This window comes from Theropithecus gelada, chromosome 16 (assembly GCF_003255815.1).
Source record: "Theropithecus gelada isolate Dixy chromosome 16, Tgel_1.0, whole genome shotgun sequence".
NCBI lineage: Eukaryota > Metazoa > Chordata > Mammalia > Primates > Cercopithecidae > Theropithecus > Theropithecus gelada.
Genome location: NC_037684.1, coordinates 63,734,791 through 63,757,282, shown reverse-complemented (window position 1 = coordinate 63,757,282; position 22,492 = coordinate 63,734,791). Strand labels below are relative to the sequence as shown.

Genomic DNA, 22,492 nt, shown 5'->3' with positions numbered 1-22,492 from the left:
TCTCCTGCCTCAGCCTCCCAAGTAGCTGGGATTACAGGCGCCCGCCACCACACCCGGCTAATTTTTTTGTATTTTTAGTAGAGACGGGTTTCACTGTGTTAGCCAGGGTGGTCTCGATTTCCTGATTTCCTGACCTCATGATCCGTCCGCCTCTGCCTCCCAAAGTGCTGGGATTACAGGCGTGAGCCACCGCACCCGGCCTCAGAGAGGTTTTAAGGCAAGGAGCTCTGAAGCCTGGCTCCTCTATCTCCTTAGTTTTTAATTTTCCAGCACCAGGGAGGAGTTCTTGGGATTGTCCCTGTGGAGTTTCAGGAATGTGTTTTTTTCTGTGTGTGCTTCCACCTGGTGTTTTGTTGATGCTGTCCCCAGAGGCCGACAACAAGGCTTCTGCATTTATGTTCAAGGATACAGATGTGGATCTATCTGCTGGTGGGGACAAAGTACCCAGCCAGCTTCGTGTGTTCATTTGCGCTGGTGGTCGTTAATGTGTGCCCCGTGTGCATGGCCAGGGCCTTCCTTTTCCGCGGCCTGCTGAGCGTTCCTGCGCATTCCTGAAGAGGGTGTGTGTGTGTGTGTCCAGGGCTGGCCCTCTTTGAGTGTGCTGACCCTGAGTCTGTGGGTCCCACTGGGCCTGATTATGAGTCTGCCATGTCATGTCTGCACCCTGAGAGCCTGTGTGTTAAATGCTTTCAGGCAGTGTGCACCGCTGAGTGAAGGGCGTGCAGGGGGAAGGGCGGAGGGAGCCCTTTCCCTGGGGGTCGGTGGTCTTGCGCCCCTGCCGGGGTGCTGCAATCCGGCCCGCGCCCGGCTCGGTGTCCACCCGCCCGGTGGCCCAGCGCGGCGCGGTGTCCTGCCGCGGGGATCAGTCCCGGGGAAGGCCGTCGGGCGCTCGGAGCTTTGTGTCGGTGTCGGCTGCGCTGCGCCGGCCTCCTCTCGGCGGCGACGGCGGCGGCGCTGGGGGGGGACTGTTTCCGGGGGTGGGGGTGGGGGTAGGACCGGGGCGGGGGGAGCCGATGATGTCAGCGGCGGCGGCGGCGGCGGCGGCGGCAGCGGGGCCGGGCCGGGGCCAGGCGCTGGGGGGGCCGGGGCCGGAGCCGGAGCCGGAGCCGGAGCTGGAGGCGGGCGAAACCGGAGCGGCCGGGGGCGGCCACGGTGATGAGCCGGGCCTGGCGGACGCGGCGCCATCACAGTCAGGTGGGCCCCGGGGCGAACTGGGCAGGGCCAGGGCGGACCGGAGCCAACTGCCGGGCCCCCTCTCCGCTGCCCGGCGCCGCGGAGCCCCGGCCGCGCCCCGCGCCCAGACCGCTCTCCTTTGGGGTTGACCTGGGGGCGCAGGGGTCGGGGGCTGAGCCTGGCCCCGCCCCCGGGCGCACACGACGCTGGGGGGCGACTAAGGGGGCCCTGGTATGGCGTCCGAGCGAGCGGCGGCCGGGGGACGCGATCGCCTGGGGCCGTGGAAGGGGCGGCGCTCACTCCCCCTTTGAAGGGTTAATTCTGCAGCCTAATGTCCCCCTCCCCCCGTGGGGCAGGTTGGGGGTGGGGTGGGGCGGGTGTGAGCCCGGGCAAGCGCTGCAAGCTGCTGGGAGGGCGATGGCGTAGGAGCCAGGCAGAGAGGGGGAGGGGTGGGCCGCCGAGCGCCCCAGAGTTGGGGTGTGCGGGGTGCGCAGGGCGAGCTGGGGCCCCGGAACCACCGCGCCGTCGGGGCAGGGTTGTGGCTGTGAGTCTTGGAGATCGTGTGTCTCGTGCTGTGTGGTGGGGCAAGGTAAACCTCTCCTGGGCACCACCGTTTGCTGGCAGCCAGGGGTCTGGGTAGGGCCCTCCCTGGGCCATGGAGGTAGAAAGCCAGAAGGGGTGTCCAGTGTTGTGGGGCAGAGTTACAAGACGAGCCCTGTGGCTCTGGGTGACAGATGGGCATTCTGAGCAGGGCACAGCATGCTGGTGCAGAGTTTGTTCGATGTGGGGCTGTGTGTTTTCTCCAGCATGTGTTTTCTCGCATGTGCGTCTTGTGCTGCACCTATGACCTGTTTATGAACTGTTTTCTGCAGAGCTGGCATGCTGTATGTGTTGCGGAGGGTGCCAGGATGCAGTGTATGTGCCCTTTTGGAGGGGGCGGTTTGTGGGCCTTTTAGTCAGAAGGCGTCACGTCTGGGTCCCATTTCTGTTGCTCTGTTGAGGTGTGGTCCAGTGGTAAAGAGGGCGATGGATGGGTTTGCGTGTCCGTCATGAGCGTGTTGCATGGGGGCTGCGCGTCTAGAACTCAGATCCGGAAGATCTGGAGTGAGGAACCCCAGGGTGTGTCTTGGGCCTGTGGGTCAGCTGGCATTGGCGTGAGGGGTTCGGGGTGGAATGCGCCACTTGTGTTTGTGGGATCATGGGCAGCCAAGCAAGGGAAAGGTTCTGCGTTTGCAACATTCTCCACAGGATTCTTTTGTGACGTTGTTTGTAGGAGCCTGTCCGGGCTGCTGGGCTGGGAGGCAAGCTGGTCAGAAAACACATGTGGGGAGGGAGGTGGCGTGACAAGGGTAGTGTGGGCCTCAGACCCAAGAGGCCAGCCGCAAGCAGGCTGTGTATGCGTGCCTGCCGTCTGTGTGCTTAAGTGGTGGTGGGGCTGCGGAGGGGATTTGGTATGAGGAAGGCGGGAGATAAATGCAGGGTAGCGCATGGCGGCCGGCGGGAGGCATGGGTGTTGTCAGGCGGCCCAGCTAATCTTTGCAGGGTCTGTGTGTTTGCCCCTCATCAGCCTGCCCAGCATGTCAGGGTCACCCGGAGGAGAGGCTGGGCGGCCACAAGGGAAGTAAGCTTAGACAGAGCGGCTCCTTGGCCATGTTTATGTAAAGGCTGGGTGTGACTCTTGTCACTAAAATGGAAAAAAGAAACGTGAAGTTTTCAGCCTCCTCCTGCTTCACCCTCTCCCTCTCTCTGCCCCCCTTGTGGGTATCTCTGACGCACACTGGGCCCCACTCTTGCGACGGTGGAAGGGCCTCGGAACGGAATTTGCTCACTAGGCAGATTCCTCAGAACAGGTTTTCCTCACCTTTGGGGCCTGGGCCCTTCTAGGGGTGTGTGTGCGAGTGCATTCCAAGCCTGCACACCACTGTCTACTGTGCCTGGCCCCACTGGAAGGATGTGTGTACGTAGGGGAAGGGAGGGTGCTGTGGACAGGCCCTCCGGCATGGGGGGCTGGGAGGGGGTGGCCGCCTGGGGGAGCCTGCACAACAGGTGCACAGTGACAGCCTGGTGAAGAGAAAGGAGCCATGGCCCAGGGCTGAGGAGCTCTGGCGTCTTTACCATTCCCTCACTGGCACTTGATCTGAAGGAAGCTCAGTTCCTCATCTGCGGAATGGGGCTGATTGCCTGCCCTGCATATCTTCCGAAAGCACGTGGGAAACGGACCCGAAAGTGGCTGCAGTCTGGGGGCTGGCACAGCCCCTGTCAGCCCTCCATCAGGACTGGGAATTCCCTTCTTGGGGCTTGGCTGATAATAATGGCAGCACACACTTGCTTAGCACTGACCGTGCACCAGCCACTGTCTTCAGGGTGCTTACGTGTGACCACTCAGTCCTCCGACCAACACCATGAAGTAGGCACTGTAATTACCTCCCTTTTTCAAGCGAGGCAGCTGAGGGCCAGAGAAGTTAAGTAATTTGTCCCAAGTCACCTTAGCTAGTGAGAGGTGAAGCTGTATTTGAACCTGGGCAATCAGGTTGCAGATCTTATGCTCTTAACTACTGTACTGTGCTACCTTCTGGAACATTCAGTGGATGGTCCTTTCTGTGCAATTGCCTCCAACACTCTTCTCCCCAGTTACTGCAGAACTTAGCATCTGTGCAGCAGTCCATTTCAGAAGACCCAGATGCTCAGGGAGCCCCAGCTGAGGCCATGAGAACCTGAGTCTCTGCTGCTGCATAAGGTGGATGGTGGCCATAGGGGCACAAAAGGTTGATGAGTCAGAGGAAGGAGAGATTGTCCTCATCTTGTCAGTCAGGGAGGGCCAAGAAGGAGGTGGCCTTGGAGTTAGATCTTAATGTTTTGGAGGGATTTTGACAAGCTTGGGGAAAGAGCATTTCTGACAGGACAAGCCAGCACAGGCAAAGGTGTGCAGGTGTGGGTCATGTAGAAGCTGGAGGGCACACTGGGTGTCTGGGGTTTCATTCATTTGTTTAGAGATGAGGTCTCACTATGTTGCCCAGGCTGGACTCAAACTCCTGGGCTCAAGCAATCCTCTAGCCTCAGCCTGCTGAGTAGCTGGGACTATATGGGTACGTGCCACCACACCCGGCTCACACTGATTACTGTGTGTTTGAAGAGGATAACACAAGGCAAGATTAAAAAGGAAGATTGGAGCTAGACTAGAGCCCTTGACTGCCTGGTAGAAGAATCTGAATTTTATTCTAGAGTCAGTGGGGACCAGTGGAGGTTTTGAGCCCAGGAGTGATATTCCTGAACTGTGGTTAGGGACGTTGACCCTCGGTGGGAGGAGGGCTGGGTGGAGGAAGGTAAGCCTGGAGGCCAGGGGGTAGCTGGGAGGCTATAGCCTTGGACCATGTGAATGTTAACAAGGACCTGAGCTATTGAAGGGAAGATTTCCAGAGCCATTCCCAAGCTCGGCCGCGGTTTCAGCCACACTTGATGACTGCTGGATGTGGGAGCGAGGGAAAGGGTGGAGTCAGACATGACACATTTAGCACTTAGCACGTGAGACCTTGTGCGGTGGTTTATGTAACCAGCTGGCGGGCCATAGGCCCCTTCAGGGCCAGGTCTAGCAGTATGGCAGAGGGAAAGATTGAGCATCTGGGGTCAGCCGGGCCTGGATTCGAATCTTGACTGCTATTTACAAGCTGTGCGATCTCGAGCAAGGTATATCCCTCTCTGAGCCTTGGTTTCCTCTTCTGTAAAATTAGAATAATATGACGGGGCGTGGTGGCACATGCCTGTAATCCCAGCACTTTGGGAAGCCAAGGCAGGGGGATCACCTGAGGTCAAGAGTTCAAGACCAGCCTGGCCAACATGGAGAACCCCTGTCTCTACTAAAAATACAAAAACTAGCTGGGCATGGAATCCCAGCTACTCTGGAGGCTGAGGTGGAGAATTGCTTAAACCTGGGAGACGGAGGTTGCAGTGAGCTGAGATCATGCCACTGCACTCCAACCTGGGCAACGGGATAATATAAATACCTACTGGGGGTGGCTGTACTGAGAATATCATTAAATGAGGCAGTGTGTGTGAGGTCCCAAGAAGAGTATGGGGCAAATTGTGAGGACTCCAGAGTGGTCAACTTATTTATGGTTTTTTAAATTTTTTTTTTTTTTTTTGAAAATGGATCCCCCCTCTGCCCCCCGGCTGGAGTGCAGTGGCCAGATCTCAGCTCACTGCAAGCTCCGACTCCCGGGTTCACGCCATTCTCCTCCCTCAGCCTCCCGAGTAGCTGGGACTACAGGCGCCCGCCACCACGCCCGGCTAATATTTTGTATTTTTTAGTAGAGACGGGGTTTCACCGTGTTAGCCAGGATGGTCTCGATCTCCTGACCTCGTGATCCGCCCATCTCAGCCTCCCAAAGTGCTGGGATTACAGGCTTGAGCCACCGCGCCTGGCCAATTTTTTTTTTTTTTTTTTATTGAGACGGAATTTCGCTCTTGTTGCCCAGGCTGGAGTGTAATGGCATGATCTCAGCTCACTGCAACCTCCGCCTTCCAGGTTCAGGTGATTCTCCTGCTTCAGCCTCCCAGGTAGCTGAGATTACAAGCGTCCAACACCACGCCCAGCTAATTTTTTATTTTTGGTAGAGACCGAGTTTCACCATGTTGGCCAGGCTGGTGGTCAGTCCCTGATCTCAGGTGATCCACCTGCCTTGGCCTCCCAAAGTGCTGGGATTACAGGCGTGACCTGGCCATACCCGGCCTTTTTTTTTTTTTTTTTTTTTTTTTGAGGCAGAGTCTCACTCTGCCACCCAGGCTGGAATGCAGTGGCGCAATCTCTGGCTCACTGCAACCACCACCTCCCCAGCTCAAGCAATTCTCCTGCCTCAGCCACCTGAGTAGCTAGGATTACAGGTGTGTACCACCACACCCGGCTAATTTTTATATTTTTAGTACAGACAGGGTTTCATCATGTTGGCCAGGCTGGTCTGGAACTCCTGACCTCAAGTGATCTGCCCGCTTCAGCCTCCCAAAGTACTGGGATTACAGGCGTGCGCCACTTGCCTGGCCCAGAAGCGGTCAAGTTATAATGGTCATCCCTATCTCTGGGCCAACTTAGTCCGTCATGGATAATGGCTTTGTTCCTGGAGGATGGACTTTGAGGACAGGTTCATTCATTTACCTGTTTTTTTGTTTTGTTTTTAACCACCCATTATGTGCTAGGCCCTATTCTAAGGACTTGAGATACTGCAGTGAACAAAGCAGACAAAATTCACTACCCCTGGCTGGGTACTGTGGCTCACACCTGTAATTCCAACACTTTGGGTGTCCAAGGAGGTGAATTGCTTGATCCCAGGAGTTCAAGACCAACCTAGGAAACATGGTGAAACACTATCTCTACTAAAAATACAAAAAATTCGCTGGGTGGTGCTACTTGACAGGCTGAAATTTGAGAATCACCTGAGCCTGGGGGAGGTCGAGGCTGCAGGGAGCTGTGGTAACACCACCGTACTCCAGCCTGGGTAACAAAGCAAGACCTCATGTCAAAAAAAAAAAAAAAGGCTGACCACGGTGACTCACACCTGTAATTCCAGCACTTTGGGAGGCCGAGGCAGGTGGATCACCTGAGGTCAGGAGTTCGAGACCAGCCTGGCTAACATGGTATTTGTCTCTACTAAAAATACGAAAATTAGCCAGGTGTGGTAGCATATGCCTAGAGTTCCAGGTTTTTGGGAGGCTGAGGTAGGACAATTGCTTGAACCCAGGAGGCGGAGGTTGCAGTAAGCCGAGAGAAATCACGCCACTGCACTCCAGCTTGGGCAACAGAGCAAGACGCCATCTCAAAAACAAAACAAAACTCCAAAAAATCCTACCTTTTACCCCTTGGAGCTTACATTCCGGACATAAATAAGAAATAGGAGCTGGGCACAGTGGCTCTCCACTATAATCCCAGCACTTTGGGAGGCTGAGCTGGGCGGATTGCTTGAGCCCAGGAATTCAAGACCAGCCCTGGGGAACATGGTGAAACCTCATCTCTACAAAAAATACAAAAAGTAGCTGGGCATGGTGGCAGGTACCTGTAGTCCCAGCTACTCAGAAGGCTGAGAGGTAAAGGATCACTGGAGCCCAGGAGGTCAAGGCTGCAGTGAGCCTCAATCCCACCACTGTACTCCAGCCTGGGCAACAGAGCAAGATCCAGTCTCAAAAAAAGATAAACAGTTGACCGGGCTCTGTAATCCCAGCACTTTGGGAGGCCAAGGCAGACAGATCACCTGAGGTCAGGAGTTCAAGACCAGTCAGGCCAACATGGTGAAACCCCATCTCTACTAAAAATGCAAAAAGTAGCCGGGCCTGGCTGGGCGCGGTGGCTCACTCCTGTAATCCCAGCCCTTTGGGAGGCCGAAGCAGGAGGATCACAAGGTCAGGAGATCTAGACCATCCTGGCTAACACAGTGAAACCCTGTCTCTACTAAAAATACAAAAAAAAAATTAGCTGAGAGTGGTGGCGGGCGCCTGTAGTCCCAGTTACTCAGTTGGCTGAAGCAGAATGGCGTGAACCCAGGAGGTACAGCTTGCAGTGAGCTGAGATCGTGCCACTGCACTCCAGCCTGGATGACAGAGCAAGACTCCATCTCAAAAAAAAACAAAAAACATGGTGGCGGGCACCTGTAGTCCCAGTGACTCGGGAGGTTGAAGCAGGAGAATCGCTTGAACCCGGGAAGCGGAGGTTGCAGTGAGCCGAGATCGTGCCACTGCACTCCAGCCTGGGCAACAGAGCTAGACTGTGTCCCCCCTGAAAAAAAAAAGGGAGAGAAACAGTTGGGCCAGTTTCAGTGGTTCATGCATGTCATCCCAGCACTTTGGGAGGCTGAGGCAGAAGGATCACTTGAGCCCAGGAGTTCAAGAAAAGCCTGGCCAACATAGGGAGATCCAGTCTCTACTAAAAATAACAAATAAATTAACTGCGCATTGTGGTGTGTACCTGTGGTGCCAGCTACTAGGGACACTGAGGTGGGCGGTCACGAGAGCCTGGGAGGTTGAGGCTGCAATGAACCGTGATTGTGCCACTGCGCTCCAACGTGGACAACGGAGTGAGACCTCGTCTCAAAAAAAAAAAAAAAAAAAGAATGGCCAGGTGCAGTGGCTCATGCCTGTAATCCTAGCACTTGGAGAGGCAGAAGAGGCGGGCAGATCACTTGAGGTCAGGAGTTCAAAACCAGCCTGACCAACATGGTGAAATCCCACCTCTACTAAAAATATGAAAAAATTAGGCAGGCTGGGCGCAGTGGCTCACGCCTGTAATCCCAGAACTTTGGGACGCCAAGGCAGGTGGATCACGAGGTCAGGAGTTCAAGACCAGCCTGGCCAAGATGGTGAAACCCCATCTCTACTAAAAATATAAAAATTAGCCGGGTATGGTGGTGGGTGCCTGTAATCCTAGCTACTCAGGAAGCTGAGGCAAAGAATTGGTTGAACTGGGGAGGCAGAGGCTGCAGTGAGCGGAGATTGTGCCGCTGCACTCCAGCCTGGGCAACAGAGTGAGACTGTGTCTCAAAAAAAAAAGAAGAAAAAAAAATTAGCCAGGTGTGGTGTTGGGCGCCTGTAATCCCAGCTACTCGGGAGACTGAGGCAGGAGAATTGCTGGAACCTCGGAGGAGGAGGTTGCAGTGAGCCCAGATCACACCACTGCACTCCAGCCTGGGTGACAGAACTGGACTCTGTCTCAAAAAAAAAAAAAAAAAAAAGGGTTACTAAGTGCTAAGGAGTAAAATAAAGTAGGGTAGGGAGATAGGAAGTTTTAGGAAGTGGGGAGTGGCCGGGGAAGGCCTCAGGGGAAGGTGGCTTCTAAGTCAAGGCTTAAAGGAAGTTGGGCTTCACTGCATGAGGTTATCTGGAGGAAAGAACATTCCAGCCAGAGGGAACCACAAGACGTAGGGCGTGTCTGGTGTCCATGCTCAGATCCCCACCTCAGTGCCACCTCTGAGGTCACACAGGCATTGAAGAGTAGAAATGGTAAGAACAAACAAAAAACTTGAAAACCACAGAGCCACCAAACCTACCATGAAGCCCAATTTATGCCTTTTTTTCTTCACCGCTTCTCTCCACCATTTTCCAGGACTGAGTTCTACGAACTAGATATTGCCACTTGTTGGCTCGCTTAATTTTTATAACAACCCCACAAGGTAGGAACTGTTAATCGTCCCCACCGTACGGACAAGGAAACAGATACAGAGAGGTTAAGTAACCTGCCTGGGGTCACATAGCTGGTCTTCTCCACTTCCTATAAGGCCTTGCAGGGCAGTAGCCAGTCACAGGGCAGTTGAACTTAAGCTTCGTCCAAACGCTGGATTGGCTAGCAACAAAATCTGAGGCAGATAACCCCATCACTACCTTCCCTCTACCTCAAAGGGAGGAGTTTAGAGTATTTGATTTCTCTAAGCCTGTTGCCTCACTGTGGCCATTTTGAGTGTTGAAATGAGATGATACAGATAAAATGCTTAGCATTATACTTTGCACATGGTGAGTATTTCAAGCCTGGGCAACACGGCAAGACCCCATCTCTACAAAAGTAAATAAATAAGCCAGGCATTATGTCATATGCCTATGGTCCCAGATACTCAGGAGGCTGAGGCAGGAGGATCATTTTATTCCAGGAGGTTGAGGCTGCAGTGAGCCATGTTCACACCACTGCACTCCAGCTTGGGCAACAGAATAAGACCCTGTCTAAAAAAAAAAAAAAAAAAATTCACAAATGGCAGCTACAGAGACCATGATGACGATGATTGTGTGTGTGATCCCTAAGGGCCAGTCCAGCATTGGGTGTCTCTGGTTCTTAGAAGCCCTGACAGGTCTCGTCCAAGTACGGTGGCAGTTAGCACACAGTCACACATGCATAGGCACCAAGTCCACCAATATGGTTGTGCAGGTTGGCAGGCCCAGCCAATGCGGTGAATGGGGACTGGAGGCAAACCTTGACTTTGCTCACCTACACAGGGCTGCTGCCTCCTGGAAGAAAGAACCTTGCTTCTAATTTTCTTTTTTTTTTTTTTGAGACGGAGTCCAGGCTGGAGTGCAGTGGCGCGATCTCGGCTCACTGCAAGCTCCGCCTCCCGGGTTCACGCCATTCTCCTGCCTCAGCCTCCTGAGTAGCTGGGACTACAGGCGCCCACCACCGCGCCCGGCTAATTTTTTGTATTTTTAGTAGAGACGGGGTTTCACTGTGGTCTCGATCTCCTGATCTTGTGATCCGCCCGCCTCGGCCTCCCAAAGTGCTGGGATTACAGGCGTGAGCCACCGCGCCCGGCCGCTTCTAATTTTCAGAAAGGCACCCAGGTAGGCTATTTGAGCCCTGGTGGGTGCCATAAACACGTCCTTCATTAATGTAAGGTGAAGTCGTGAAGTCATCAGGAACATAGGCTTTGGAGCCAAACTTCCTGGGATCAGATCCCAGCCCTGCTACTAGCTGCTCCTATGTCCTCGGGCCAGCTACCTAGCATCTGTAAACCATAATCTGACATTTATTTTATTTGTTTATTTATTTTGAGATGAAGTTTCATTCTTGTTGCCCAAGCTGGAGTGCACTGGCGCGATCTCGGCTCACTGCAACCTTTGCCTCCTGGGTTCAAGTGATTCTCCTGCCTCAGCCTCCTGAGTAGCTGGGATTACAGGTGCCTGCCTCCATGCCCTGCTAATTTTTTATATTTTAAGTAGAAATGGGGTTTCACCATGTTGGCCAGGCTGGTCTCGAGCTTCTGAACTTCAGGTGATCCACCCACCTCGGCCTCCCAAAGTGCTGGGATTCCAGGCATGAGCCACCACGCCCAGCCTATTTTATTTTTTTGGTTCTGTCACTCAGGCTGGAGTACAGTGGCACAATCATAGCTCACTGCAGCTTTGAACTGCTGGGCTTAAGGGATGCTCCCACCTCAGCCTTCTGAGTAGCTGGGACTGCAGGTGCACACCACCACACTTGGCTACTTTTTGTATTTTTTGTAGAGACCAGGTTTTTCCATCTTGCCCAAGCTGGTCTCGAACTCCTGAGCTCAAGAAATCCACCTGCCTCAGCCTTCCAAAGTGCTGAGATTACAAGTGTGAGCCACTGCACCCAGCCCATAGTCTGTCATTTTATTTATTTATTTATTTATTTATTGAGACAAAGTCTCGCTCTGTCACCAGACTGGAATGCAGTGACTCAATCTCGGCTCACTGCAACCTCCGCCTCCTGGATTCAAGTGATTCTCCTGCCTCAGCCTCCCGAGTAGCTGGGACTACAGGTGCCCGCCACCGTGTCTGGCTAATTTTTGTATTTTTAGTGGAGATGGGGTTTCACCATGTTGGCCAGGATGGTCTCAATCTCTTGACCTCGTGATCCACCCGCCTCGGCCTCCAAAACTGCTAGGATTACAGGCGTGAGCCACCGTGCCTGGCCTATTTTTTATTTATTTTTATTTTTATTTTTTGAGACAGAGTCTCACTCTGTCACCCAGGCTGGATCAATCTCCATCCAGAGTTATCTCGGCTCACTGCAGCCTCTACTTCCTGGGTTCAAGCGATTCTCCTGCCTCAGCCTCCCAAGTATCTGGGATTACAGGCACCCACCACCATGCCTGGCTAATTTTTTTTAAAATTATTTTTAGTAGAGATGGGGTTTCTCCACATTGGCCAGGCTGGTCTGGAACTCCTGACCTCAGATGATCCACCCACCTCGGCCTCCCAAAGTATTGGGATTACAGGTGTGAGCCACAGTGTCTGGCCTTAAGGAGGGATAGTGACCGGGTGTGGTGGCTCATGCCCGTAATCCCAACACTTTGGGAGGCCTAGGCGAGCGGGTCACAAGATCAGGAGATCGAGATTACCCTGGCTAACAGGGTGAAACCCCATCTCTACTAAAAATACAAAAAATTAGCCAGGCGTGGCGGTGGGTGCCTGTAATCCCAGCTACTCAGGAGGCTGAGGCTGGAGAATCGCTTGAACCCGGGAGGCAGAGTTTGCAGTGAGCTGAGATTGCGTTACTGCATTCCAGCCTGGGTGCAGAGCGAGATTCCATCTCAAAATAAATAAATAAATACAAATTTAAAAAGCGGGAAAGCTAACTGCTACCTTTCAGGGTAGTAATAAGGAACAAATGAGGTAATTCAAATAAAACACTGACTCTTGGGGTCCCAGTGGGCCAGTGGTTATCATGGAAGTGAGTAGCAGGCCTGAGCACCAGCCCACGAATGCAGTGAGGCCCCTTCCTCAGGATGCCTGACCTATCTGAAATTCACCAATTGACAGGGTAACACTTGACCTAGAACCTGATCGGTCCCTGGCAGACAGGGTTGTTAAAACTTTGGAATATCATCACTGTTTACCATCTTCCTTCTTCCCATCCAGGAAAGGTGTCAGGAAAATATTTTGGGGAATGCGAAATGGGGTATATGTGGGGAAAAGGCCTTTGAGTCCAGATAGTATGAGTGATAAATGGGAAAGAATATTTTTCAGGGGATGGGAATTGTATGAGAAACTCCTGATTCCGAACGCCTCTGAAGACACGTGTGGCCCATGGGATATGGAAGGACACCCTCAAAGATGGGTGACGGCTCCCAGGCTTTGTGGAGGGCAGAGGAGAGGGTCCGGAGAGCTCTGCTCTCAATTCTGCAGGCCTGGATCTCTAAATAGGTGCCACCTGTCATTATCAACGCTGTGTGACTCCGGATAAGTCTGGCTTTCAAACTCAAACCTTCAACTGAAAAGAGTCCTCGAGGCCCTGATGGTGCCTGCAGGAGAAAGTGGCCGTGCGGTGCTTTCTGTGCTGCTGACTGCCTGAGCTTGCCTTTGAGTTGCCTGCTCTTCCCTTTGTTTTTTGGGTTTGTTTTTTTTTGTTTGTTTGTTTTGAGATGGAGTTTCGCTCTGTGGCCCATGCTGGAGTGCAGTGGCGTGACCTCGTCTCACTGCAACCTCCACTTCCCCGGTTCAAGTGATTCTCCTGCCTCAGCCTCCCAAGCAGCTGGGATTACAGGCATGCGCCACCACGCCTGGCTAATTTTTTGTATTTTTAGTGGAGATGGGGTTTCACCATGTTAGCCAGGGGTTTCATCGTGTTAGCCAGGATGGTCTCGATCTCCTGAACTCGTGATCTGCCCACCTCTACCTCCCAAAGTGCTGGGATTACAGGCATGAGCCACCGCACCCGGCCTTGATTATGCTGCTTTTTCAGCCCAAATCCCTAGGGCATCAGGTCTCTGAGTGAGGTGTGGGACCAGGCCTCCTGGTCTTGTGGCCTTTCCAGTGCCCTCCAGAGACTGGAGCAAGCTGGCAGTTGTGTAGGGGTCAGTGGGCTTCAATGGTTGCCTGGCAGCTGGGCCAGAAACCCCCTCTAAGATTTATGGGGCTGGGAGGATATGAGGAGGTCCTCTCCTCATTTGAATATCTGCCAGCTTAGGTCCCATTTTTAAAAGCTCACAAATTATTTTGATATGTAAATGAGACCATTGTGATGAATGACAACATGCAAATCTTTGACTTTCTCTGAGCCCTGGAGATTGGGCCAAAGGGACTTGAGAGTGCTGTGACAGGCTTCCCTGAACCTATGGGCTGGACCTGTGCTACTATATTGTTTGGAGGTGAATTGAGAATATGCAAATTATCTTGTCACTGTACTTCTCTGGGCCTGCAGAACAAGGCTCTGTAATAATCTGCGTGGCCTCCCAGGTTTGACCGGACGCAGCTAAACAAATAACCTGGCAGAGGCTCTGGGGAGGGGTCCGGGCTCACCCGGATGTCCTCTCTGGCCACAGTCCTGCACCCCTCCCCACTTCCTGGGGGCTTTTCCTCCCACTTCCCTCCCTGATGACCCTCTCCTGCTCCTCCTGTAGGTTCCCCTGACATGGTTTCTGTTTCTCCACAGAAGGAAGAGGCCCAGCAGAAGGGACTCGCTGAGCCACCCCCCACCCCACTCCATGTTGGCTGTGCTCTCAGGTGAGAAGGTACCCAGAGGTCTACAGTGAGGGAAAAGTAGACGCAAGGCAGCAGGCCAGCAGGGGCGGCCATTTTGTCTAGGCTGGGGAGTTCTGTGAAATGGCTATCAGGAGTTGTGGCGCTTCCTCCTCCTTCCCATGAGAGAGGTTGCCCTCGCTTACCTCTCTAGTCTGTGACTTCAGAGGTCATGACCCCTTGACCTTCACCATGACCTGAGGTATCTCTGGCCTCTTCCAGCCACAGAAGTGAGTTAGACATACTGGTCTTGGATGCTGGCCAGACTTGGGTGGCTAAGGGCCAAGTCCTGCCTTCTGTGGCCTGAAGTGATCAGCCTTCCACTGGCTTCTGACCAGCAGCTCCTGACCCTCTCTTTGCCTGGCCTTAGAAGCCTCTGCTCTCTGCCCAGCCTCCGAGACTCTACCTGGCCTCTTCTCCCACTGTCTAGGCTGGCACCATGCCCCCCCCCTGCAGAGGTGACGGACCCGTCTCATGCCCCCGCCGTCCTGCGCCAGCTCAATGAACAGCGGCTCCGTGGCCTCTTCTGTGACGTCACCCTCATAGCCGGAGACACCAAGTTCCCTGCTCACCGCAGCGTCCTGGCTGCTTCGAGTCCCTTCTTCAGAGAGGCCCTGCTCACTTCAGCTCCACTGCCCCTCCCACCAGCTACAGGGGGCTCCGCACCCAACCCTGCCACCACCACAGCTGCCTCTTCCTCCTCCTCGTCTTCCTCGTCGTCTTCCTCTTCCTCCTCCTCTGCTTCCTCTTCTTCCTCCTCTTCCTCTTCCTCTCCCCCTCCAGCCTCTCCCCCTGCTTCTTCCCCGCCCCGGGTCCTGGAGTTGCCAGGGGTCCCAGCAGCTGCGTTTTCTGATGTCCTCAACTTCATCTATAGCGCCCGGCTCGCACTGCCTGGTGGTGGAGGGGACGGTGCAGCTGTAGCAGAGATTGGAGCTTTGGGGCGCCGTCTGGGTATCTCCCGCCTTCAGGGCCTGGGGGAGGGAGGTGATGCCTGGGTACCTCCTACCCCAGCCCCCATGGCCACCTCGCAGCCTGAAGAGGACAGCTTCGGGCCCCGGCCCAGGCCAGCTGGGGAGTGGGAGGGTGACAGGGCTGAGGCCCAGGCCCCTGACTTGCAGTGCTCCCTACCCCGGCGGCCCCTCCCCTGCCCCCAATGTGGAAAAAGCTTCATCCATCCCAAACGGCTGCAGACCCATGAGGCCCAGTGCCGACGAGGGGCTAGCACTCGGGGGTCTACAGGGCTGGGAGCCGGGGGCGCTGGCCCTGGTGGTCCTGCAGGGGTGGACGCCTCAGCCCTGCCTCCACCGGCGGGCTTCCGAGGAGGCCCCGAGCACGTGGTGAAGGTAGTGGGAGGCCACGTGTTGTATGTGTGCGCAGCTTGTGAGCGTTCCTATGTGACCCTGTCCAGTCTGAAGAGACACAGCAATGTACACTCGTGGCGGAGGAAGTACCCCTGCCGCTATTGCGAGAAAGTGTTCGCCCTGGCGGAGTACCGCACGAAGCATGAGGTGTGGCACACGGGGGAGCGCAGGTGAGTGGTCCAGGCTGGCGGGGGGAGCGGCTGGAGGCCAGCACTCAGAGATCACAGGGACAAGGGCAGCAATGGGTGGGGCTTGGGGCCTAGAAAGTTATCCTGAGACTAGGCTAGCTGCAGTAATCCCAGCACTTTGTGGGGCTGAGGTGGGAGGATCGCTTGAGGCCAGGAGTTTGAGACAAGCCTGGACAACATAGAGACCCCATCTCTACAATTTTTTTTTCTTTTATTTTCTTTTTTTTTTTCTGAGACAGGGTCTCCCTCTGTAGCCCAGGCTGGAGTGCAGTGGTGCGATGTCGGCTCACTGCCACCTCTGCCTCTCAGGTCCCAGTTTAAGCAATTCTGCCTCAGCCTCCTGAGTAGCTGGGATTACAGGCATGCGTCACCATGCCCAGATAATTTTTGTTTATTGTATTTTTAGTAGAGTTGGGGTTTCACCATGTTGGTCAGGATGGTCTTGAACTCCTGACCTCGTGATCTGCCTGCCTTGGCCTCCCAAAGTTCTGGGATACAGGCGTGAGCCACCACACCTGCCTTTTTTTTTATTTTTATTTTTTAAGACTGAGTCTCGCTCTGTCCCCCAGGCTGGAGTGCAGTGGTTCAATCTCAGCTCACTGCAACCTCTGCCTCCTGGGTTCAAGTGATTCTCCTGCCTCAGCTTCGTGAGTATCTGGGATTACAGGTGCGCACCACCATGCCCAGCTAATTTTTGTATTTTTAGTAGAGACAAGGTTTCACCATGTTGGCCAGGCTGTTCTCGAACTCCTGACCTCAGGTGATCCACCAACCTCGGCCTCCCAAAGTGCTGGGAGTACAGGGATGAGCCACTGCACCCAGCCTCTACAAACAATTTGAAAAGAAAAAAAAAAGCCATCCTGAGGCCCCTGCTCACCACCACTCACCTGTCTGCCTCCCTCCAGCCCCAGTTCCTTCAGCTGAGGTTTTTTTTTTCTTTTCTTTTTCTGAGATGGAGTCTTGCTCTGTTGCCCAGGCAAGAGTGCAGTGGAGCAATCTTGGCTCACTGCAACCTCGCCTCCAGGGTTCATCAGCTGAGGTTGATTAAGTCTCTTTGTTCCATGTCCTGGCTTGCTGCCGTGGGGAAGGGCTAGAGGGAAAGAGAAAGCTCCCCTCACTGGAAAGGACTGCGGCGGCACAGGCACGTCCAGGAATCATTACACTATTCTGAGCAGGGCCTTGTGTTTCCACGCGGTGTCCCTGTTCGTAAGTCGTTTCCGCATTCTGTCATCTGGGCTTGAGAAGAAGGCTCTGTGAGTTAGGCTGGGTCCCAAGTGGAACAGCCAAGGCCTAGAGTCTCACGGCCGGTGGGGGCACTGAGCTCAGATGGGCACCCCGCACTGAGGCTGGCTGGGTGAGGGAGGCAGCGCAAGGCTGCGGGAGTCACAGGTTTGAGTGCAGGGTGCAGGAGGACCTGGGAGGCTTCAGGGCCCTTGACTCAAGTGGCTGTGTTCCTGCCCTGTTCCCTGCTGTGCTGACCCAGGTACCAGTGCATCTTCTGTTGGGAGACCTTTGTCACTTATTATAACCTGAAGACCCACCAGCGAGCCTTCCACGGCATTAGCCCGGGCCTCCTCGCCAGTGAGAAGACACCCAATGGAGGCTACAAGCCCAAGCTCAATACACTCAAGCTCTACCGCCTGCTCCCCATGCGGGCAGCCAAGCGGCCCTACAAGACCTACAGCCAGGGAGCCCCGGAGGCCCCTCTTTCTCCAAGCCTCAACACACCGGCCCCTGTGGCAATGCCAGCCAGCCCGCCGCCTGGGCCCCCACCTGCCCCAGAGCCTGGCCCTCCACCCTCTGTCATCACTTTTGCCCACCCAGCCCCCTCTGTCATTGTCCATGGGGGCAGTAGCAGTGGTGGAGGGGGGAGTGGGACGGCCAGCACAGGAGGGTCCCAAGCCGCCTCGGTTATCACTTACACTGCTCCCCCGAGGCCACCCAAGAAACGAGAATACCCACCTCCTCCCCCTGAGCCTGCAGCCACACCCACCAGCCCAGCCACAGCAGCCAGCCCAGCCACCGCTGCAGGGCCAGCCACGGCCACCGCCACGGAGGAGGCCAAGGGCCGGAATCCACGGGCCGGAAGGACTCTGACTTACACAGCCAAGCCAGTGGGCGGGATTGGTGGAGGTGGGGGTGCCCCTGCAGGGGCTGGCCGGGGCCCCTCTCAGCTGCAGGCTCCACCTCCACTGTGTCAGATCACTGTGCGAATCGGGGAGGAGGCCATTGTCAAGCGCCGCATCTCAGAGACTGACCTGCGTCCTGGGGAGCTGAGCGGAGAGGAGATGGAGGAGACTGAAGATGATGAAGAGGAGGAGGACGAAGAGGAGGAGGAGGATGAGGAGGAATCAAAGGCTGGTGGGGAGGACCAGCTCTGGAGGCCCTACTACTCCTACAAGCCTAAGCGCAAGGCTGGAGCTGCTGGAGGTGCCAGTGTGGTGGGTAGTGGGCCGCCACGAGGCCGCCGGCCACCACGCTGGAGGCAGAAGCTAGAACGGAGGAGCTGGGAGGAAACCCCAGCAGCCGAGAGCCCAGCGGGACGTGCCCGCACAGAGCGGAGGCACCGCTGTGGGGACTGTGCCCAGACCTTTGCCACCCTGAGAAAGCTGCGAAAGCACCAAGAGGCCCACGGTGGGGGCTCCTACAGCTCCCGGGCCGGACGGAGGCCCTCCACCCGCTTTACCTGCCCCCACTGCGCCAAGGTGTGCAAGACCGCAGCTGCCCTGAGCCGCCACGGGCAGAGGCATGCTGCTGAGCGGCCCGGGGGCACCCCAACACCTGTCATTGCCTATTCCAAGGGCAGCGCTGGCACCCGGCCCGGGGATGTCAAGGAGGAAGCCCCCCAAGAGATGCAAGTCTCCTCATCCAGCGGTGAGGCAGGTGGCGGGAGCACTGCTGCTGAGGAAGCTTCCGAGACCGCCTCACTCCAGGACCCTGTCATCTCAGGGGGTGAGGAGCCCCCAGTGGTGGCAGGCGGGGGCAGCTATGCATACCCACCTGTGCAGGAATTTCCACTGGCCCTGATTGGGGGCGGCCGGGAACCTGGTGGTGGCAGGGGAAAATCTGGGAGTGAAGGGCCAGTGGGAGCTGGTGAGGGGGACCGGATGGAGGGGATAGGGGCTGCCAAAGTCACTTTCTACCCTGAGCCCTACCCGCTCGTCTACGGCCCCCAGCTCCTTGCCGCTTACCCTTACAACTTCAGTAACTTGGCCGCTCTCCCAGTTGCTCTCAACATGGTCCTACCTGATGAGAAGGGTGGGGGGGCCCTTCCCTTCCTACCAGGGGTCTTTGGCTACGCAGTGAATCCTCAAGCAGCACCCCCTACCCCGCCAACACCACCTCCCCCAACTCTTCCTCCACCAGTTCCCCCTAAGGGAGAAGGGGAAAGGGCAGGGGTTGAGAGAACCCAGAAGGGTGATGTGGGGTGAACCTTGGGGCTCAATCCCCCTTTCACCAGATGCCACCCTCCCTGAACCCCCCACCACTACCAGCTCCCTGGCCTCCCTGCCCCTTGGGAGCCCCTCCACACTCTTGTGCAGGGACTTGGGGGCCCCTGGCGCTCAGGGGTCAGGCTGCTTTGTGTGAGATTGTAGTTTTCCCATCTCCTGGGAAGGGATCTTTCAAGGTTCCCCTCTCAATCTTCCTCCAGGGAATGGCCTCCATGAGGGGCAGGGCCAGCTTCCATCCCTTCTCCAGCCCTTGGGGCAACTGAGCAATATACTTAACCTGAATCTCTACTCACGGCCCCCACCAGCTCTGAATGTCTAACCTGCTCCCCTGATTCGTAAACCTAGGGGGAAACCATCTCTCTCTCCTAATGACCCCCCCTTGTTCTGAAGCTTTCTCTAAGCCCTTCCCAGATGCTTCCTAGCACATTCCATTCTTTGTGGCCCAGGGCCTGGACCAGACCATTGTGATACCTGACCCCACCCGCCTGGGAGTGTGGCTTTGGGTTCCATCCTTCCCAAGCGTGGGTCTCTACGTCCCTGTTTCCCTTGCATCAAGACGCCTTCCTCGGCTTCCATGCCTTTGGATCTTCCATGTTCCTCCCCATATTCCTGGACTTCGGAGATGGCCTCTCCCAAGCCAGGTCAAGGAGGTTTGGGGGAGGGCTGCCCTTCTGTTCCGTGGCTGAGCACTTTCCCAGTCCAGGGCAGGGAAGCATTGGCCCCATCTTGACCCCCAAATCCAGTGAGCTCCAGATTCTTCCAAGGCAAAAGAGGTGAGCAGATCATACCTCTTTCTGCCTCTACATATGGCCTATTCTGGGCTAAACCAGATTTGGGGGCCAGGAGGGAAGAACTCCAAATGGGATGGAGAAGGGAATCTACTTTCTCCCTGTTTTTCTTCCTGATGGTTTCTCCCAGACTAGACCAAATAGCCAGAAAAATGATAGGGGTGGGATGGGTGGGTAAGCCCAGGATTTGCACATGACCTTCCATCCTTACCTGTATTCCCATCTCCCCAGTATCACTCCCCTCACCAATCACTCCAGATGGTTTTGGGGGAACCATTCTACTCTTCTGGTGGGCTTTGGGGTATCCCCACCAGCTTTCCCTTCAAAATAGCACCTTACACCCCATCTTTGACTCAGTTCCCCTCACCCAAAGATCCCAGCCTAGGGATGGGGTACAGGGACTTTAAATAGTCCCTAATCCCTAATTTGCACTAGTTAACCCTGGTCAGGGGTCCCTGTATTTCCTTCCAGTGGGGGAGATGAAGAAATGTTTGCTCCTAATTCTCTTTGAAAACTGGGCCTCCCTGCTCTGTGATTGGATAAACATTTCCCATCCCACCCACCTCCCCCCAGAAAATAGCTCACAAGGGGAGAGCCAGTTTGGGGGAGCAAATTTGACAAATGGGAATTAGAGGAGTGCAGTTTTAAAAGGAAAAGTTGCTGTCATCAAAATGCCAGCCTTTTCCCCAGCTACTGTTTTTGGGGCCAAGATGGCTGCCCTAGCAGCAATCACTGCCAAGGGCAAGATCATGGCTTTTGGAGGGAGGTGAGTTTAGGGAGGGCCAGGACCATCCTCCTACCCCTCATACCCTCCCAGCATATACAAAGGGGGAGGTTCTAGACAGGCTCCCTGAATGTTCACCACAGAGGAGTCACTCCTTCATTCCTCCTCTGTCTCTTTGCACTTTTCTTGGTCTTGGCCACAGCCTGAGTGATGAATTTCCTACTGAATGTACCAAGTTCCAATTTTTAAGGGGGGGAAGTTTCAAATGGGAAAAAATGCAAAAAAAAAAAAAAAAAAAATCACTAAAATTTCCCACAAATCTTGTTTCTGGCACTTTAGAAAAACTGCAAAAAAATACGTAATAAAGAATACATATATATATATCTACACACAAATTATATATCTATCTATCTATACAGCGGAACCACAAGAGAGACTGAGGAAGGCCTGGAGGCAAGGGCAGAGGTTATGACAGTGCCCCTATATCCTTAACCCGTACTCCTCTGAGGCAAACAGGCATGGGAAAATGGAAGGGTTGAGGATGGACCGGAGAATTGGAACTTCAGAATAGGTCAAAATTCCAAAACCATGGACATTTTTTTGGGAGAATTGAGATTGTAGACATTTATTTTTTTTAAAATATGATTAAGGAAAATAGCTTCCAGAATGTGGTGGTTCTGGGCAACAAATGAGATTGTGGCGACGTGGAGATTAAAATATATGTATTTGAACTGGGGAATTTGAATATTGTGAGTTTCAGATGTTGGAAATTTGGGATTTTGCAGTTTTGTCTTTTGAAAATGATCAAGTCTTGTTAGTTCGTGCCCTCTTTCCCCATGTTCCCTGGGAAGAAGGGTGGTGGCAGAGTGGGAAGGCCACTGGTTCTGTGCCACAGCACGCAAGATTTAGAATTCTACAGACTCTAGCTCTATACGTAGTGAGGACCCAAATTTAGAGAAACTGACCAATATTTATCTCCGCATTTGTGTGTGTGTCCAACTCTGTAGGCCAATAAACCAACAAGACAAATGAACTGTGCTCCACAGTGGGATGCCAGGTGCAATTATTTGCGTGGCTGGTGGGTCTGGGGAAAAGGAACATGCTAACTTTGTCCCACAGGGATCCCTGCGAGTTGTGGCCCAGTGCTCTCTCTTTGGACAACAACTTCCAGCAATTGAGTAGTTGAGTGAGGGCTTGTTGACTGTCAGCTCAAGCTGACTTTGGCCCAACCTCCAGCCAGAAATGTTAACAGTCTAGTTCATACAACCTGCTGAGCGCAAGATCTCTATGTCCAAAATGGCCCTGACTTAAACCAGGTCTAACCTTCCTTCCAAATTGAAAGAAGACTGAGGCACAAAATGTGTGATGCCCCTAAGAGACACAACCTTTCTTTTTCCACTTGTAGCTTCCCCGCTTCAACTCCTTGCCCCCTATATCTTTTCTAGTGTTATGGAAGAATGGGCAGCTAAACTAAGTGACGTGGGTCAGGCGTATAGGGGCTTTGAGGAACTGTGGTATGAATAACTTGACCAGACAGAGTGGGCAGCCACTAAGCTCTAGCCAAGTTGTTGCCAACAGGGGAATCAGGCCTGGTGTTACTGTATTTATTTATTTATTTTTGAGACAGAGTCTTGCTCTGTTGGCCAGGCTGGAGTGCAGTGGCGTGATCTCGGTTCACTGCAACCTCCACCTCCCGGTTTCAAGTGATTTTTGTATTTTTAGTAGGGACGAGGTTTCAGTATGTTGGTCAGGCTGGTCTCGAACTCCTGACTTCATGATCCGCCCGCCTCAGCCTCCCAAAGTGCTGGGATTACAGGAGTGAGCCACCGTGCCTGGCCTACTATAGTTTTTTTTTTTTTTTTTTTTT

General features: G+C 54.3%; 1 protein-coding gene across 1 annotated transcript; it reads left to right on the top strand.

Annotated features, from left to right (window-relative positions):
- Positions 1 to 1,018: 1,018 nt before the first annotated feature.
- Positions 1,019 to 21,670, top strand: ZBTB4 (zinc finger and BTB domain containing 4). The gene is made up of 4 exons (XM_025362483.1): positions 1,019 to 1,194; positions 14,027 to 14,097; positions 14,543 to 15,643; positions 17,145 to 21,670. The coding sequence occupies exons 1-4, from the start codon at positions 1,156 to 1,158 to the stop codon at positions 19,090 to 19,092; spliced, it is 3,159 nt and encodes a 1,052-aa protein (XP_025218268.1). The 5' UTR covers positions 1,019 to 1,155; the 3' UTR covers positions 19,093 to 21,670.
- The last annotated feature ends 822 nt before the right edge of the window (positions 21,671 to 22,492 follow it).